This window comes from Pomacea canaliculata, linkage group LG7 (assembly GCF_003073045.1).
Source record: "Pomacea canaliculata isolate SZHN2017 linkage group LG7, ASM307304v1, whole genome shotgun sequence".
NCBI classification, from domain to species: Eukaryota; Metazoa; Mollusca; class Gastropoda; order Architaenioglossa; family Ampullariidae; genus Pomacea; species Pomacea canaliculata.
In genome coordinates this window covers 28,643,931-28,664,088 of record NC_037596.1, presented here as the reverse complement: position 1 = coordinate 28,664,088, position 20,158 = coordinate 28,643,931, and the positions used below count along the sequence as shown (strand labels likewise).

General features: G+C 37.2%; 3 protein-coding genes across 3 annotated transcripts in view; all 3 read right to left on the bottom strand.

Annotated features, from left to right (window-relative positions):
* Positions 1–2,606, bottom strand: part of LOC112567593 (deleted in malignant brain tumors 1 protein-like) — a 12,825-nt gene extending 10,219 nt beyond the window's left edge. Inside the window, exons 1-2 of the mRNA XM_025244289.1 lie at positions 2,567–2,606; positions 2,357–2,430 (exon numbers count right to left, since the gene is read on the bottom strand). Coding sequence (XP_025100074.1) covers positions 2,357–2,430; positions 2,567–2,606 — 114 coding nt within the window. The remainder of the gene's footprint in view (positions 1–2,356; positions 2,431–2,566) is intronic.
* A 10,012-nt stretch (positions 2,607–12,618) lies between these two features.
* Positions 12,619–15,225, bottom strand: LOC112569316. Its single transcript, XM_025247085.1, has 6 exons — positions 15,031–15,225; positions 14,557–14,868; positions 13,975–14,304; positions 13,575–13,703; positions 13,205–13,333; positions 12,619–12,897 (listed from the first exon to the last, which is right to left on the bottom strand). The coding sequence occupies exons 1-6, from the start codon at positions 15,158–15,160 to the stop codon at positions 12,863–12,865; spliced, it is 1,065 nt and encodes a 354-aa protein (XP_025102870.1). The 5' UTR covers positions 15,161–15,225; the 3' UTR covers positions 12,619–12,862.
* Positions 15,226–17,919: 2,694 nt separating this feature from the next.
* Positions 17,920–19,494, bottom strand: LOC112567592 (neurotrypsin-like). The gene is made up of 4 exons (XM_025244288.1): positions 19,473–19,494; positions 18,953–19,100; positions 18,233–18,405; positions 17,920–18,074 (listed from the first exon to the last, which is right to left on the bottom strand). Exons 1-4 carry the CDS (start codon positions 19,492–19,494, stop codon positions 17,920–17,922), a joined length of 498 nt encoding a protein of 165 aa, XP_025100073.1.
* Positions 19,495–20,158: the final 664 nt, after the last annotated feature.

The window sequence follows — 20,158 nt, the reverse complement described above, 5'->3', positions numbered from 1 at the left end:
AACGTGAGGCCGGACACTTCAGAAGTTGGATTCGGGGAAACAACTTTCAAAATATGCCACTAATTACTTACATAATAATTGGTAAGTACAACTTGTTTCTAATAAAATGGTATCTGCTCTATTTTTTTCCTTTTTGTATTTTTTCGGTGAAGTGGCCGCGGGGACACGGCTTCCGATGGATATGCCGCAGGCCAAAAGAAGGTTGCGGCATCACTTCTTCAATCATAGTTAAAGGAAATGAAATTTTGCTAAGCATAATGGAATAAATTATTTTAACAGCAAGTAAAACACGCCAGTCCGACCCCATCCAGTGCTTGAGGTGCCTTTGCCTGGTCGAGCAGCGAATAGACCTAGCTGATTCGGTGGTCACGGCTTACCTAAACCATACACATTTGTCACACATAACACATGATGAATTATTAAAAAATACTACAAATAATTCCCTTTACAAGCTTAAGCCTACTATTTCAAACGTGGTTAGGCTAAGGTTTACACAACAGCTTTTGCAGCAAACATAGTTTAGGTACACCCACATGTCCTCATTGTGACCGCTAGGGGTAAGTGTTTGCTACTTTTCTTTCTCCAGGCTTTGCTTGCGATACTCTCAATATCAGCCCGATAGATATTATGGTTGCATAGTTATCTCATCAGATCGCTGAACAAACCACAGCTGTTCTGCCATTTTAATTTTAAAAGAGTCTCTGATGCCTTAAAAATTATTGCTGCGACTATTTTTGCCTCAACATCTCAGTTCATTATGCTAAAATCGTTTTTAATTTCTTAAGCTGAGCGATTTTACAATATCTTACCTTTTATAATTCTGAGTATTTAAATAAGGTAGATATGGTCGCCGTTATGACTAACCTACGTGCAAGTCTGCTGAAAAATCACTTTTGACAAGTAGCAAGAGTAAAAGCGTAATAGCCATCGCCCCTATAAGTTCAGCGGTAACGCTGCTGTCAACCACCTTCACGCACTAATCGTGTTTACATCCCTGCAACATTTCCGTCCTGTCTATGAACTAGAAAGACAATAATTATAGCATCCGTGCGTATTCAATTCATGCATTTAGTGTATAGAATTGGTTTTTACAACAGATACACACTATATACAGCAAGAGAATTTCCACAAGCCCATAGAAAGTGAAAAAAAAAAATTTTATATTCTGTTAGCAACAACATGATATGATAATAATTGGAGAAAACTGAAGGTTAACTACACGCGTCGCGTTTAGTGTTATGTGAACACAGCATCAGCACATGAAGCATCGAGTGTCGCAGCGCTGAGGTTAGCAATCGAAAGGCGTGCACTGGCAAATTTTGTCACACTGCCTTAAATTTCATCTCCGAGAAAACGTGAGAGCTTCTGTACATCATTATGCCCGGCATAATGCCATGCGCCAATTGCCCCGTGACTATCAACGCGACCCGTCAGACTTGTAAGCGTCCTTGAGGTTGGAGATGTGACAGGCTCCCCCCCATATCACCAGCTCGCGCTACCACCAGGCTACGTGAATAATACAGCGCTAGGTAGGGACCATTGTAATTGGTCATTCCTCTTGCCGTCGTGCTGTGGATTGAAGCCTTGGTTGTTATGTATATTACTGAGGCTTGTCCCTCGCCGCGCCGTACCAAAATATCAAGCAGCAAGATAAAAAATACCATTACAAATGGTAGACAGAAACGCTTTTACGAAACAGTTACTTTAAATACAGACCTCTCATTAACTCGATATCCATGAAGTATTTTTAACGTATTTCAGTTATTAACATGCGTGATAGTTACGGCGTCGGTAAACGTCAGCTCGTAGCGCGTCGCCAGTCTGATTCAAGATCTGTTAATAAAAGTGCATCGCTCACTAGTGTAAGTTTCCAACGTACGTGTCACAAAGAAAAATGAAGCAAGAAAAATGTTTTAGGCCTGCTATGCGTCTTCAAGCCAGGAATAACTTAGATGTCAGACTGTCTTAGCTTAGAAAGCAATTTTACAGCATATTAGCTAACCTGTTATCCACTCTAAACTAGGAACAGCTACGTGCTTAAATAAAACACTGACAGCTCTGTGTGAGTTGTGTGGATGTGTGTATTGACCTCGATATTTGTTTAATAGTGCCCGCATTGCATCTACTTTTGCCCATGGCTAACAAACGTGCTTGCTTTAAAAAGTGTGTATGCCAGTCCAGTCAGTATGTTCAACAGCATTTGAAGTATATCATAAGCCTAAGCAGGGATAGTAAAGGTTCTTATACGCTACTTGCGTTCATGAATAACCAGAAACCTGGAGTCTTATATTTGTATCAGACGCCCACACTGAATGAACACGAGACTCATACATAGTACTGACCTTCTCTCATTCACCTCCATACTGAGGTCAACACGGAGCGATGCAGAGTCTGCCGTGTTGCTAAGTTTTGTGAATCTATGTTCTAAAACTGACACAAAAAACAGACATAATGTTGTAGAACATACACACATACTGTAATATTTGAGCGCCCGACTTGTTATGAAGAACACATTTCAAATGTTCTTGTCGCCACCATGGGCAAAGTAAGAGTTGTTGATACTTACCAAGCCAACTCTCCAGTGATGTCACCAAAGCCTTGCTCATAGTCCTTTTTTTTTTTTTTCAGTTCTCTGTAGAACTCAAACAGACCCATCGGGACGTCTCTGGACAAACCTGTCCGCGGAAACACAAATTATTCTAATGTTTATATACACATTTGCTGGAGAACAGAAGTAAATTGTAGACGAGAATCTTGCATCTTAAAGGGCCGGATCACTTTAATAACACACTCGGTATGTCAAATCATAGATTATAATTTTCCGTGAGAGCAACAACCCAGACTGATGCAAGTTGTGTAACAAAATAACATTAATGTGACTAATGAACAGTCAGTTGAACATACAGCCAATACAAATCATTTTCAGACACAAGTCACTTGTTGAAAGCAAATCGAATGCTCTACTTGACACACATATATAGACTTCAAAGACATTCAACGTACCAGCCAGCCACCGCCGTTATTCATGTCACATGGGACTTCCAACGACATGTTTGCAGCGGTGATATTGTATACACCGGAGATGGCGCCTGTCCTCTGCCAGTCCTTACACGATTCTTCAGAGGTGTAAACAGTGTCAACGACGTGTATTCTCTAATTCTTATTAGACTCTAACAAATTATTGTTATTACATTTAGAATGCTAGCAATTGCTAAGCAATAGCTTCTCCATAACAGGATTTAAAAGGTCGAATATAAATATCAGTTATATAAAAGAAATGCTAGATCCTTGATTCTTGTGGATAACAAAGTTAAACCCCACCCCATGTTCAGTAATTTAAGAAGCAGCGAACTTGCAGAATATGTCAATGAATATTAACTCACCAAAAAGTCGACACGAGACGTCAGTTTGGTCCAAAAAGAAACCAGTGGGGCATAAACATTTCCCCAGTAGACACCGACTGTTGGGGTCAGGACATTCGAAGTCACTACGCGACACGTGAGTACCACTGTGGTCCAGGATACGAGTCTGAAGAGTCCATCGCAGGTTCTCTAGTAGTGGGTCCAGCCTACACTAGTGTGTGGATACCAGGCTAATGCGCACGTCAAAGCTGTGATGTTATTCAGCACGACAGCGTGCCCTCCTTTGCGAGCTGTGTCTGGTCGAGACTAACAAAACACAAAACTGTTACTTATGTTCTATTGGAACTGATGGTTCCGATCATAAAATTGTATATTAGTGTCAATACCACTATCCTTTTGTGGACATACAATACACTCTCCAAACCAGTTAACTTAATTATTTCTAAGTTGTCCAGACATAAGTTAAAACAATAGCTGCAGGTGAAGACAGTTTGCACTTGCGAAGAGAAAGCTCAACAGCTTAAACAATCATCTTTGTCTATGAAAGAAATCTTAAAACAATATGTAAATCATCTATATTATAAACACAGAAATTGTGTAAACACCATACATTCCACATCTCGTACTTCACAAATTCAATTTATTCTGAACAAAAAGTGTGTAGGCGTAATATAAGTATTATCACAACACTCAAACAAAAGGTAAATAGAAAACAAAAATATGTTTAGCTTAAAGTGAGTTTTACAATTTCTCTGTGATGTGATTGTGCATGATATGTAAGCAATGGAAGCTCTTATATCGTAACTACGACAAATAAAATACATTTTACAAACATCTGAAGTCAAAGGTCAGACAACCATAAGTTGTGACACACAAAGTCTTGCATCCTTCTAAAGTCAGTTGATCCCGGACAACGACATTATGTCCTCGTATTCCGCTCTCCGGGTACTCCATGTATGTATTCTGAAGGTCGGCTGTGCTGCATGCTGATAGAGATTAATATAAACATTGGCAATTCAGTCATTAGAAGTTTTAAATTAACTTTTTAAGAGAATAAATACTTAAACTATAAAAGAGTATTTTAGTCCTTTTATCTTTAATTTTCATTTTATTTTGGGCGGTTAGTCAGGTGTAAATATTCCCTTACTTTCAACAACTCCTGAGTTTCACAAGTGTTTAGGTAGGCTATTTAATTTTATATTTACTTACTCTGAGAGCAAGCATTGTCACGTGTTGAAGAGAACAACCCAGGACGACAAATACATCTGTCCTTAAAGCACATCGTGTTCTTCTGAGGACATCCATCATCGCTGATGCAGGATGCCATGAACCAGTCGTTCAGAATTAGGGTCTTCATCTTTCTTGTTGTCGAAGTCCTTTTTGAGTGTGGTGACACAAAATACAGGTCGGCACTTGTTTCCTCTTTCAAACTCTGAATATTGCCTGTGTGGCGTGTGCACTTGAGAGTTGACCCAGCGCTTTTGTAGACTGTGACGGCCAGACACTTGTCTTCATCGAGACAAGAGGAATAGCAGCCATGTGAGGAAGATACAATGAGATTCTTAGACTGAGATGTGGAGTCAGCAACCGTGGTACTTTGCAGTTTAAACAGTGTTTGTATTTTGTTTAGAAAGATGATTGTTTGCCACTGAGAGTTGGTCTCAGCACTGCATGTGCTTCTGTCTTGTAAAAGCTGACAAAGTTCATACTCCTTGTCGTTACTGTCACACTCGGGACAAAAAGTGACGGCCACACAGTCAGGAAGCTTGTAACACTCCTCCATACAGTGTTCAGCGGATACAAACTCTCTGAAGATGGAGACACCGATTAGCCTTGTACGACTGAGATGTAATCCAGGTGTGGGCTCTTCACAGTCAGTTAGCTGACCTTTCTTCTTTAAAGTCTGACAATATTTCTTCTTAATAGTTATTAGTCTGGTTTTTATCTTGTCAAGATCAACAGAGTCGCGATTTAGAGGACCCCAGTCCCCGATAAATGTTTCTGAGAACAGAAGGTCTATTGGAGTCAAGACATAGTTAATGGCGACCGGGTTGTTTCCTACTTGTGTAAGCCAGGCCAAGCTACTAGCACCAGTAGTGGGAGGTACCCCAACACCAACTGTACTTGTCTCTACTTGACTTTGAAACTCGTCTGCTTGTTTCTTCTGATTGGAACTTAAGGTCTCAGACTCTCCAAGTAGCGAAGCAGATAAATAGTTTGCAGCAGCCGTCACGTGACCCTGTCCATACCTGTTGTAGTTGCTAGTCTCCATTTTGTGCACCAAAGTTAGCGAAGCTCCCAGGCGGACTTGTGAGACAAAATGTGTGCCGTAGGTGTCAAGTAATTCCAGGTAAAGGTGTTCATCACTTGTATTATTAAGTCTCAGGACCCACTTTAGGAACATTGAATGAAATGGCGGTGGCTCTAAATGTAAAAGAGAAACAAGATATGAACTGCAAGTGACTGATGACACGATCATGACTTTCTGCCTCAATTCAGCGAGAATTTTCTGAAAGACAGGGTTGGCCGCAAATGGAGGCCCCCAACCGCCGCCATCGAGTTGCGCTGTGTGACTCATAAACTTGGTGAGGTCATAGGGCGTCTGAATGACCTTGAGGAAAGGACGTTACACACGACACATCGGTGCAAGAATCACCCACGTGGCACACTGTAGCTATTGTCCGTGATCACGTGACCTGCACTGTAGTCAGCAGAGAATATGGGCAAGGTGAAGCCAGGATCGCGACCTGGTGCCAGTGGGCAACCCTTCAGACTGTTGTACCCGTACAAAGCGAAGTCGACTCCAGGTAGTCGGGTGTTGACTTGACCAGGACTCTGGAGAGGCGGGTGCAAAATGCCATATCCTGAAAATGTACAGATTTCTATGATGTTTATGTAGTGCAGTATGGTCATGTTGTGTGTTTGTGTCATCGTTTGCTTATGTGTCTGTTTTGTCAGGACTATATTTTCGTTTGTTTTGTAGGTTTTTATGTGTGTGTGGAAAGATGAAAGACAAATATATAGTGTGTTAGAGAGAAAGAAAGTGTGTATGTGAAAAAAGAAGTGAGTGTGTATGAATGTGTGTGCGTGTGTTCAACTATCACATAGTTTCTCACCAGCATCCTTTTCTCGTGAGTGTTGTTTGCTGTCAGACTTAGTCTTCACTTGGTTTTCGCTGAGGTCAGAATGTTCTGGTTCCAGGGCTAAATGATTTCCGGGTTCAAAACTAGCCAAGACACATACTGAGGTCAGCATGAACATAATAAATTTAAATAACATGAGAAAATATTTCATTTTCATCACACTGGGAAGTTTCTGGTAGGACGCTAGATTCTATACCCTAGACAGGCAATAGTAGAATTAATATGTTGCAAAACCTTTGTGGCAATTACAGAAATTCATACACACAATAACAACAAAACACACACACTCACACAAAGAATGATACGTCGATTCAGCTGTAATAAGTAACTGAAGGAAGGAAATGAGATATTAAAAGAGATAAACTATGTTTGAGTGTGCCTATGTAGTAACAATTGTACTTATATACATACTTTTGCTTGCTTCCTGTCGAAACATTTGGAATCAATGCTACAACGATCGCCAATAATAGAAGCAAACCCTGTAAAAATCACAGTTATTGTAAGTTTTGATTGTTGTCGTAATAGCAATGAACTATATTGCTACAAAGCGACCTAAGAACACGGACATACTATTATAAAGATAGTAAAATACAAAGTAAAGAAGCTAGGACATTAGAAAATAATCACGCACGTAGGTATAACATCAAATGTCAACAATTTAAAGTATTTTTAGTCTTTTAATAAAAAATCCGGCTTTAAATATTATATTCGGAGTTGATTCCATTTATCTACTGCATGCAAAACCTATATATATTTATTTATGTATTAATGTATTATTAGTAGTAGTATTGTTCAATGCTTATAAAAGATGAGTATTAACAATCATTTGCAACTGTCTCACCATAGTCATCTTCATTTCCATGATGTGGTTGTGGCTGTAGCTCCCATACAGGAATACTCTTCAAGTGAACGAAGGGCGTTGTCAAACAGAACAACTGAATAACAATGAGGTCGTTGCAATTGAAGTCTGTTATTTATAGGATTCTGTAAGTGTAACATCCTGGGCTGCTGAATGGCCGCAAATTAGTGTTAGTGTGTGCCAAGCACGAAACGAGTTGAGAGCTTGTATGATCGCCCATACAGATCAAAATTATAAATGAAAAGACAGAGAGCCCCCATTACAGTCACAGAGATTATGTTACGATCTTATATCATCTATTGCTTCATTTCGGTCACGAACACATAACAATTATATACGAGTATTATATAATCTCACTCTAGTAGTTAATTAGGTTAGAATCAAAAACAAACGCATCTAGTCATCTATTCAATAATTTAAGAACTATAATAACAGAATTTTTTTTATTATTTACGATAATAATTCTAAGGTGCATTTCCTCGTGTGGACGTGAGCCGAATGCTTTACTAACGAAACAAACACACACATCTCGCCCCCCACTACGAAAGCACTATTACACACGCACCTACACATAATGACACACGTACAATAAGAATAAGAATTATCAAGCACAGAGCATTAAGACCAATATACATAATCCGTAGGTACAACATTATGGAGTAAGCGGAGTGTGCCTAAAGGGGTAGTGGACTAAGCCGGGACAACTTCAAAATATTTTTTGTACTGATACAATTCGTTATGTTCTGGGTGTATTAACTTGGTGACACCCATGTCATCAGCAAGCAGCACCACATCCCAGACCCGTCCAGTAGACAGGTTTCTTTAGGCGTAAACACGTTTGCATTGGTCCGTGGCCGACGCTTTTTCCGTTTGAATTTTTTTTTCTCAGAACACTTATGCTCCAGCCAATACTTTCAGTATGAAAAGCCTTTGTCCAGATTCTGTTAATCTCAACTTCTTTGACAGAGTTATCTTCCATAGTATATTCTTAAAGATTATAAGAAGTGGAATAATTTGTTCTTGGTTAAGAAACTGGTGGTGGAGAGCGTCTCCAAGTCTCCATTAATCGCTCCTCACGTAAAGCTTTTGTAGGTTACTATGGTTACTTTGAAATGTCTATACTTACAAATTCTATTTTATATTATTATAAATTTTGACATAATAATAAAGTCACAATAAAATAACATTTTGTCTTCTTCAGACTGCTGGACATAAAAGTTTCATAGCACTGCATTTAATTGTCTAAGGACGAACCTAGACCTAGGTGGTACGGTGAGACTGAAAACTTGAGTCCTGAGCATTTTGAATGGAGTATAAAGGTTGATGGTACGACCTCTGCACTTGGTCCTCGTACTTAAGTACATAATTAAGAATTTCCCTTACTTCTAAAGTGGTTTGTTTTGATATATTCATCCATTGCCTACATATGTATCATAGCGGTCTGCTTAACAAGTACATATATAGCATATAAAAATAATGATGATAATAATAACAACAATGATAACAACAGTAAAGTGCATGTTTACAATAACTTCTATTCACTCTAACTTAAAAGAAAATTTTTGACGCAGGACCGATAGGCTCAGTACATTAAAAAACCATACCTGCTATACTCCTTTCCACCACCACCTACATATTTTTATAAGTTTGTTGTACTTTTGTTGGTCTGCGTGTTAATTCTAGTACACGGGAAACGTGTCCACAGGTTAAAGCACAACCTACAAACTGTTGAGTTTCCAATAACTAGCCTTATTCACATTAATTACATCATTCTGGCTTCTCTAATTCGACACTTTAACGAGTGCTGCTTACTTGCCTAAAGAAGTAGTATGAGGTTTTCCACTTATTCATATATATATCTATGTTTAAGACTAGCCGGATTCTTTGAAACGCTGATGACTATTGCTCACTGACGCTCAAGTGTTTTCGTTACGGGATGGGGTAGGCCGGTGGGACCAGTGGTTTTCACCCAACCTGCCTCTTGACAAACCCCAGCAACACAATCGGTTTTGTCTTGCAATAGGGTCGGACACCCCGTGCAAATTACGCTCAGGTGTCGGTACTAATTAAGCGAGAGGAAGTCTTTTATAAAGGGCAAGACTTGGAACTCGAGAAAAAGACAATTATTTCCAAAGATGTATAAAACGGTGTTCAAACCCCTTGGACACTATTCGTGTTTTATTGCCCTCAGGCCATTTTGTCCCCACTTTAATACTACGGCTACAGGTGTAAAGAACACTTGCAGGCTTTAAACTCACTTTATGTTTAGGGGAAAAAAGGCATTTTCCATTGGCTTACCACTTTCTGTGACCTTCGCTGAATATTGGATTTCGCAGAAAGTGACTGCTAACAAGGATGTACTTATTAACACGGTGCAAGGGAAGGACTGTCACCAGAGAGGAGGTCAAGTAAGAGTACTTGAGGTTCTACCATGCGATATATGTGTGTGTGTGTGTGCATGTGGATGTTTATTACAGTACTGTCTGTTTTAACAGTTATATTATTTTTTTTAATCTAAAACACTTGCATCAGTTTTTCTTTAAAAATACACAATCTGATTTCTGTCTTTATGTTCTTTAATCGGTCTAAGAAGCAGAGAAACATACTTATGGCTGTCTTAAATCATAGGTGAAGGAAAATGAAAATTTTGTTAAGCATATGGAATATTTTTTTAAAAGCAGTAAAACAGTCACCACATGCTGCGTGAGAGCAGAATATTTTTAACCATACACATCTAGTCACACATATCACATGATGAATTATTAAAAAATACTACAAAATTGATTCCCTTACAAGTTTAAAGTACTATTCAAACGTGGTTAGGTGATTTTATCACAACATGTTTCACAGCGAACATTGGAGTATTAGGGTACACCCACGTGTTCTCACTGTGACCGATGGGGGGAGTAAGTGTTTTGAAGAAGCTACTTTTTTTCTCCAGGTTTTGCTTGCTATACTTGCTTGCTATATCAGGATAGAAATGATGTGTTGATAGTTATCTCTCAGATCGTAATCTTTAAATTGACCCTTAGTTAGAAATTATTGCTCGACAAGTTTTTTCTCAACATCACTCAAAATGTAAGATTATTTTTATTTTCTTTAGCTAAGTTTTTTCACAATATCTTACCTTTTATAATGATATTATTAAATAATGCAATGTGTCCATTAATGAGTAAATGTGAAAGTATGCGAAAAAATAACTCCTTATATTAAGCAAGAATACTTTTGGACAAAGTAAAAAAAATAAAAGAAAGGCCATCGCCATTAGTTGACCGTTAACGCCTGCTGTCAACCACCTTCAGTACTAATCGTGTTTACAACCTGAACATTTCAGTCCTGTCTATGAACTAGAAAGGAAATAATGATATATCCGCAGGTATTCAATTTGTACTTAGTGTATAGAATTGGTTTTTACATACAGATACACACATACGCATCGGAATTTCCACAAGACCCATAGAAAGTGAAAACAGCGTTGTTTTAATCATCGAGAACAACATGTTGAGATCCTGGGATAAAACAAAGAGCTACATAGGTCGCGTTAGTGTTATGTGAACACAGCATCAGCATGAAGCATCCAGTGTCGTACGCTGAGGTTAAAGGTAGTGGACTGCAATGTCACTCTGCCTTAAATTTCATCTCCGAGAAAGTGAAGACTCTGCTATAATTATTGGCTTTATACCATACAATGCTGTCACCACCACCGGCCCCGTCAAACTTGTAAAGTCCGTTGAGGCTGGAGGCGTGACACGCTTTGTACCACCAGGCGCCGTGGTATAATACAGCGCAGTTAGCGCCAGTATAATTGCTATTATCTTGGTCGTGTGTGGTGAAGCCTTGGTTGTTATGTAAAATTAGGCTGTCACCTATAAAATCCACAAGAAGATAAAAAATACCATTACAAATGGCAGAAAGAAACGTTTAGTTACTTTAAAATATCGACACTCAATAATCCATCCATGAAGTATTTTTTAATGTATTTTCAGTTATTAACATGTTACGCGTGAAACAAACTTAGTTTGATCAAGATCTGTACTAAAAAATTACGAGTGTGAGATTTCAAGGTACGTGTATAAGTCACAAACGACATGATGAAGAATACATGTTTTAGGCTGTATGTGTCTTCAAGCCAGAAGAACTGTAGGTGTCAGACTGTCTTGTTAGATAATCATTTTACAGCATATTAGCTAACTTTAACCACTCTAAACATAGGCACAGCTACGTTAAATAAAACACTGACAGCTCTGTGTGTGTGTGTTTGACCTCCATAATCGTTTAATAGTGCCGCATTCTACTCTTTCCCAATTGTAACAGTGCTTGTTTTAAAAATGTGTGTATGCAGTAGTCAGAACAGATTTAAGTATGTCATACGCCTAAGCCAGGGATAATAAGGTTCTTATACTTACAAAGTTTCCTTCATGTAACTACAGAATAAAGCATTCTGGTAAAGTTAAAGAAACTAATGTTTTGTCTCTATCCGATTGATGTACACAACACTGCCATAACACTTCATTCCCAATGTTCAACAGGGGTCAGAGTCAAAACTTGACTGTTAAATATTTTCAGTTGTGTATAATGGAATCCGTGAAACGCCTATTTAGCCTAAAAGTATATTACTTCTTTTTTTTGTTTTATGCAAAAGCTATATTGCTATCGCAAGATGCCGCTAGGGACGTGTTGTCCACCAAGGTGAGTATTAAATTGTTTAGTGACTGGTGCCATGTGCAATTTATTGTAATTATTCTCTTAAAATATCTCACGTGCTCCTGAGACTGCAGCAAGAACACTTTAAAAAATTTAAAAGACTCAATTGCTTATTTTCTTTATTAAGTTTCAAATTCAAATAGTGGCAAATATAAAATGACATATTAGTTACATACTTATACGTATTTACGCTTGGTATAAACTTCCTTGGTTTATTCTTTTTTTTAAAGTATTGTTTCCGGAAACATTTTACTCTGAAAGATGAATGCAAAGTGTGCTACCAGGCTTTTTTTCAGAAGAATCAGTTAGATCCTTTTCAGCCAATCAGTAACCATATGTATCAACAAATATAAAATAGGTCCCTTTCTACGAAATGTTATTCGTAGCATGGGGTTTCACCAAAGTTGTCAAGGTCTAGGCAGGATCAATCGAAGACACATTTGAAACTGGTAGATGATGTTATTCCGTTTTGTTTCTTTTATATACAAAAAATTTTAAATAAAGATAAATAAATCCAAGGTAAGTTTGTGTGCTATCTTATTAGCCTTACTTTAGCTTATGAGAAGTAAGTTAATGAGAGCCTGTTAATATTGTACTTTTAACTTTAATTTTATTAACCTTATTTTTAAAAAATTGACTCATGGTAATTTTTTTCTTTTGACTCAGTCGAGAAATTAACTGTTGTTATCGACAATAAAGCTCAACGTTTTTCAGGTGCAGATACACAAAGGTTTATCTTAAAAAATCTTTTTAGGCGCTTTGGATTATTTTATTTATTGACAAAGTCCACATTTTCATATATAGGTGGCATTCCAACATCCAGCTCTTTCTGCAACAAAAATTGAATGTATGTAAAACAGAAGCATGTATTTATGATTTAAAAATTTTATTTCGAAGCTAGTTATTGAGATTGATATACATGTTTACCTCAGTCAACAGTAATTCAGTCATGTAGCTAAAAGAAAGATGTCATAAAAAAATAAATGAAGAAGGCATAAAAAAGTTTTAATGTTTTAATTTTTTTATGCCCTATAAACATTTTTTAGGTTATGATTCTTTAAGGTTAAACATTGTTCGCATTAATCTGCAAACGAAAGAAAATGATTTAGAAAAATGTGAATCTAGTGGATACTCACCAGGCTCAGTGCTAACTGCATCGCTCATTGTAAACACCTCATTACTCATTGCTCTCTTCACTGAAGGTCCATCGTAGTGAGACTCGCAATGTTGCCTTGTGTTCCGACTGTCATAAATGCTGTCGGGCTCTGTTAAAAGTAGGTCCTCGTTAATGATATAAAAGTAATGTAACTAACAAAGAATTCGTTTTATCCAGAGAAAAAAGTATATTTTCTGTCAGCAAGCATTTTATTAGGTATATAATTCTAGAATAGTTTTACTTCTCGTTATTTTGTACTTTAAATAACATTTTTACCCTTTAAAGCTGGCATTCAAGCAAATTTGACAAATGCACTCAAAGCAAAGAATATGAGTCAATAAATTGCATACCTCTTAGTTTATAACGCCGAGTTACAACAGCAACGACGATGATAGCCAGAACAACGACTACTGCAGCACCACTTCCACCAGCGATTGCTCCTACTGGAAGGGAAGATGTTTGATCCTTGGTCCCTGTCACTGAGTTACCACATGTTGTAGTTTTCGTTAAACAGTCAACTATATATAAAGAATTCTAATTAGTGTGAAGGAAAGGAGGTTTTGTCGAAAATATAACATGACTTTATATTTGGTATAAAGTTTATGTTATAGTTTTGGAGACATGTTCATGAAATTAAATGTGTAAAACATCAACCGTTTTGGGAAATTATGTACTAATCATTTTTTTAAACAGCATATCAAAGACAATCACAAAATATATATACAAAAAAACTGACGTGCGTTGCCTCACCTTCACGCCCTATTTTTATCACAATGTCCAACTCCCCAATGCTGTTCTTGAATACAATCGTATAAAAGCCTTGAGAAACGTGTGTCAGATTGACTATAGAGACATTACAGATAACAAGGGAAGGTGAACTGCTGTTGACATGACACGTGACATTTAGCGTGTTCTCAACCATAACGCCCTTGTTTTTGTCATTTAAAACCTCTCCAAGGTACATTATATCCGCTACGTAAGGTGTTGGGTACGCAGTCATTTCAAGTGTGAGCGAAGCATCGGGAATTTCTACATCCAGCAAATGAACCTGCTCTTGAGACTTATTTCTTCTCGGAGCACCTACACACGATATCAAAAACAGTTTTAAAATTGTATTTTCTATTATAATCACATACAAATGGAATGCATCAAACGATTCAATGATACAAAACAAATGCATAAGGTTGATGATGTACATTTCGACAATTATCAGCTGAAAAACATTGTTAGCTTGTTATGTCATTGCCAATAGAACTGTCTTATTTAAAACATTGTTTTTTTATGCGAAATTTTATAAGAACAGGAAGAAAGATAAAAGAAATACAGACTTACAAAAAACAAGAAGTTTTACAGTATGACTATCATTTCCAATTCCGTTGTTCACTTCACACCTGTAGTCCCCCGCGTGTTCACACTGAACTTGATTCATTGTGTAGCTTAGTTCTTCTGTGCTTTCCGTCACCTGTATGTCACCTGGAGACGTTGAGCTCAACATGTGGTTGTTGTCTTTGATGCTAACAAGCGACATCTGTGGTGTGGGTCTTCCGTCAGCCTGACACAATAAATCCACTCTGGAGTTCTCAGCAACAATGACTGTCTTGTTGTCTTCGCCATTGAACCGAAACCTCAGCACAGTCGATGGGTCTAAAGTAACAACAAAATTGAAAAAGAAAGATGTAAAAAATGGCTTGTAAAAACCCCGTTTTATAAAGAAAACACTAATATTTGATAAAAATACGATTATGAAATTTGAATAATAAGATGTATTCAACTGGTACTGAATAACAGTTTAAAATATTCTATTACATTTGATGAGGACAGTGAGTTGATGCGACGATCTCAGAGGAAGACGTGTGTCATTAGTACCAGATTGTGTGACAACAGTACACATGTATTCGCCACTGTGTTGTGATCGGTTGGCTGATATGATCGACATATGTTTGGTACTGCTGCTAACTTTTCCAGACCACGTGATAGAAGAAGGAGGAGGGTTGCTGTCAGCTTCACAATGAAGTGTAAAATTGTCTCCCTCGGTAACCGCGCAGTGGTTGGGAAAGCCAATGACAGGTTCACATTCATTATCATGAAATGTTACGCTGATGAAAGGATGATCTGAAACAAAGTATAATATATCAAATATATCGTTGACCCTTTAGCTATTTTTTGTCACAAATCATATTAACAAATTAAATTCACATTGGGATGTAGCGTATAAAAATTTCTAGGAACCTTAATTAGGTAACGATGACTGACTTCAATTCATCATGCATACTAGAATTATAAGAAAAAAAGCTTTCTAGCAACAATCACGACACAAACTTACAATAAGCCTGCAACACTACGAATTCACTGACTGTAGAATGTCTGACCCCACTGGAGAGATAGCTGCCTTCACACTTCACTCGTCTTCCATTATGTTCTCTGGTCACGTTGTCAAAGGTCAGGTATTCACCTAAAGGACGGCCACCTGCAGTCTCCGGCCAGGTGAAGTTTGTTATCATCTGATCACGTTCGGTTCCCTCGCACTTCAGAATTATATTTGTTCCTTCTAATAGGGGATAACTATTGGCTGCTGAATTAGCTGCTATTACAATGTAAAGGAAATGGTTTGCTGTAACATATGGAAAGAAAGTCATATATCTATTAATTCCTTGTTTGTGGCAAAAGATGTATGTATTATGACGCTAATGATTTGTGTTGGTGTATGCTTGCGTGTGTGGGTATATATATATATGCTGGGTTGTCAACTACTGTAAAATGATCATAAAAGAGATATCCATATCTTAAGTTTTTTTAATTTCTTACTTTAAGATAATACATATAAATTTCTGTTACAAGTGTAGATATTTTCAGAAGGAAATTCTAACAATTTGTTAAAAAATATGTTTTCAAGATAAAAGGATGCTTAAATAAATAATGTCTTACTATTACTGCAGATGACACCCCCTTGCCATGTAGGACAGCTGTTTCTGTAGCCATAGATGTGCGTAAAGCAGCTAAAGATGTTCTGTTCATTACCAAAGCAATTCAGTCCGACGTTAAGGAATCGGCCTTGCAAAGGTCCAAATGTCGAGGCATCAACAACCTTTGCTACCCTTCTAGTAAATGTAACACAATGCAGGATATTTGTTTTTTTTTTTTTTTTTTTTACTGAATATGCAGACTCATATATATATATAGAGAGAGAGATCGGGATTAGATGTGATCATGAACTTAGTGGTGCTGTTGCATCGTATACTACAACCTCTCATCTTTCTTTTTCCATAGTAAGAGGACATTTTATCACCAACACCTTTCAGGTCATATCTGATTTGAATACATAATTACGATAGTGTAAATGTCTGTTACCTGAACTACGTCTAAACTAAGAACTTTTTAGCTCATCATATTATAACTGCTTCAGTGTATGGATTTAAATTTCGTGAAGGAAATAATATACAACTTTAATGTGTATGCATTTTTTAATTTTCTTTTTTATGCTGGTGGGGGTTTAACGAGTAATTGATGCTATTCTTTTACTTGCTAACTTGATTGACATATTTAAATATCTCACGATGGATAGCCGAGATGTCTGCAAATAACTGTTGCCATTGTCACGTTGATGTCACACAACATGCTCCATTCGCCATTAATCAGAATGTCGGCGCGACCCATGAGTAGGCTGAGGCGCCATGTTCCCGTTAATCGTACCCTTGAAGCATCTGAGGAAAAGTAAGTTCACATTAACGTATTATGGATGAAATTGCTATGTTTCGAGAATGGAGGATGCATTGGGAAATAGGATGAAAGACAAACATGCTCACATTTTGAAACATAGCAATCTAATTATTTTAGCACGTTTTTACTGTCACAAGAAAGTTGGAGACACAGCTCACCGTTGATGCATATGACACCAATGTCCTCGCTGTGTTGGCAGTTGTGTCTGTAAAGTCCATCATGGGAGCACTGTATTAGATTGTCCTCTGTACCCCGGCAGTTTACATCGTCGAGTATGATACTGCCTTGGCCTCCTCCATACACAGAGGAGCTAACTGATACTGCTTTTGAACTGTTACAGATACAGTAGAAAGTACCTTAATCAAAAATTCTGGCATCAAAGAACATTCCATTGCAGCTTTTTGTCAATATACTTTTGCAGCATTTTGCTAAATGTCACGTAGAAGCAAGTAGAATAAAATTAATGTGACTAAATATGTATGCATTAGGCAAGTAAAATTAAAAACTGTCAATATCATTATGTTTCTGTTCTTATTTTGTCGAAAGTATTAGGTTCACTCGACAGGTAAGCATGTTTGTCTCAGATCGTCGGAAGGCGGGCAAAGAGGCCTAGTTACTAGTGGCTAATATACTTTATGTCAAGAAAAAAGTGATACTTGAAAAATGTCTTAGTTTCTTTTTGAGCTTACTGTTGTATATACAGTTACTCAATTGTTCATTAGTAATACAATTTAAAAAAAGGTGAGCTATGTCAGCTAAATTACCTTGATACCACTTTTATATCAGTGCATTTATTTTAAACTTACATTGTTTGGCGACTAATGAACAAAATAGTGTCGCACAATTCAAAAATCCTTTTTTATTCATTTAAAATTCGTTGTATAATTTACACCCAAACACTGGAAATTAACATCATTAAACCCAAATCTCGTTGTAATAGTGTTTTGAACGTTATGTAATATTTAAGGGTTACACAGATTACCTGCGATAGCCAAGCATCCTGCAGGTCACTTGGGCTTCTTCTGTTCCAAATTGATCATCACACACTGTGCTCCATTGTCCGTTGTACAAAATTTCCAAACGTCCCTCCCAACTCCTTCCGCTCACTAAGCGTGCTTCGGGTAATACGATCTCTATAGACCGCGAGAACAATAAATAATGGTAGAGAACTGATGTTATACATCGTCAGTAAATAGAAGCTCTATTGTCCGCAAAGAGTTAAGCATTCTATGCAAATCGTGAGTATGGAACATGACCATCAGTCAAAACTCTTTCATCAAAAATGTCTTACGGGTCTCACAGCTGATTCCGATATCTTCATTATGTGTACAGTCGTGGTGAAAAAAGCCGCTATGGGAGCATTGTTCCAAGCTGGTTTCGGTTCCAAGACAGTTAACCTCGTCAAGTAAAATACGGCCTTGACCCGGTCCGAAGGTGTCAGAGGCCACAGCCACAGCACCTGAGCTGCAAGAGATAATGCAAAGCAAACAAATAATTAGACTAATTGCACACGGTGGATTTAAAATGTATGTATATGATAGTTAGATAGGCATGAGATTTAAAAAAATATAAATAACACACACAAACATAAATTCAACAAATCCCACCAATGTAGAAACACATGCGTGATGTTCATTTTCTTATATATATATATAAATGTTTTCTAAATCTTGTCATTTGGTTTCATCCCTTGTGTATGCGTTGATAAAAAATAGAGTGCATGATTAGACGGATGGTATTTGAAGATGTTATTACGGTCAAATTTTGTTTCTTGAAAAAAAGGAATTTAATCTTAATAATTTTTATAATATTTTCATTGGTTATTCTGTCTGAAAGCAACTATAATATTTTCAGGTGCATGTGTGTTAACTGGTACATCACTATTATTTAGTCTTTTAAATATCTATTTTGTAAATTAAGGTTTCGGTAAGAGTTAAATTAAAGTCTTAAGGTATTAAAACAAATAACGAGAAAGCATTAGGACTTGAAATGGTATAAAGGAGTTTTAAACCTTCCAAAGCCAAGCATCCTGCAAGCAACCTGTGCGTCAACATCTCGAAAGCCATCGTCACAAACTGTATTCCATGTTCCATTGTACAGAATTTCAAGGCGCCCCGCCGACTGCCTTCCCCCGACTAATCGAGCTTCAAGCTTTCCAGCTGTTTAAGAAAATGTTTTTATATTTTTTGTTAAAAGAAACAATAAAATATAAAATATGTAAAGTCTGACAATACCTGTCATCCAAAATGTACTTTTTTATACAGGGTAACTACGCCTTCAAATAAATTAAAGCAGACAAGGAAGACTTGAGAATATATATGGGGATAACTTATTTTAATAATTTTCATCTAGCTTACGACATTTAATATACGAGTAGTTGTATATAGCTATTAGACGACTAACAATGCAATCGTGCTCTTTCAAACATGGGGAGACAATTTCTCATCAATTAACATCTCTAAGACAAAAGCGATATTCGGAGTAATGTTTACTTTGCGCATTTAAGTCGATCCTTATAGTCTCTCATCTACTATGTGTTCCTTCCTTATCCATGACTTATTTCTTTTAATTTTCTTTTCCTTTATTTCTATCAACCTTAGCTTCTGTCACTATTTATTAAAGACGTTGATAAGACGGTAAAGCTAAAAGTAGATGTACTACCGGGTGAGATTTTATTTTTCTATGAAAATAAAAAAGAAACGAGAACGAACTTCAGTCACATTCAACACATATTTAAGCTATATCCTTACAGATATTGCACACGATTCCGATATCCTCGCTATGTACGCAGTCGTGAACATAGAAACCTCTGTGAACACACTGGTCCAAGCTTGTTTCCGTTCCCCGACAGTTAACGTCGTCAAGTAAAATAGGGCCTTGACCCGCCCCATAAATCACAGAGGTCACAGCTATGGCTCCAGTGCTTTTATGGACATAAAATAAGCTCTCAGATAAGAAAATAAAATTATGTGCAGATTTATGTTGGCATTTTTACCAATATGGGCAATTACTATTGAAATACAATAGGGTGAACACGTATTGCACCATTCAGATGACATTGGATTCCTCCCTGATATCCTTTTCTTAACACAACTCTTATAATCTAAAAGAAAAATACGTTTTGCTGAAAGCTCCTGTACGAACATCAGTCAAATAAACTGAATGGCATTAAATTTTTTTATTCCATTGTTTATATAAAGTATATTAATGAAAGGAC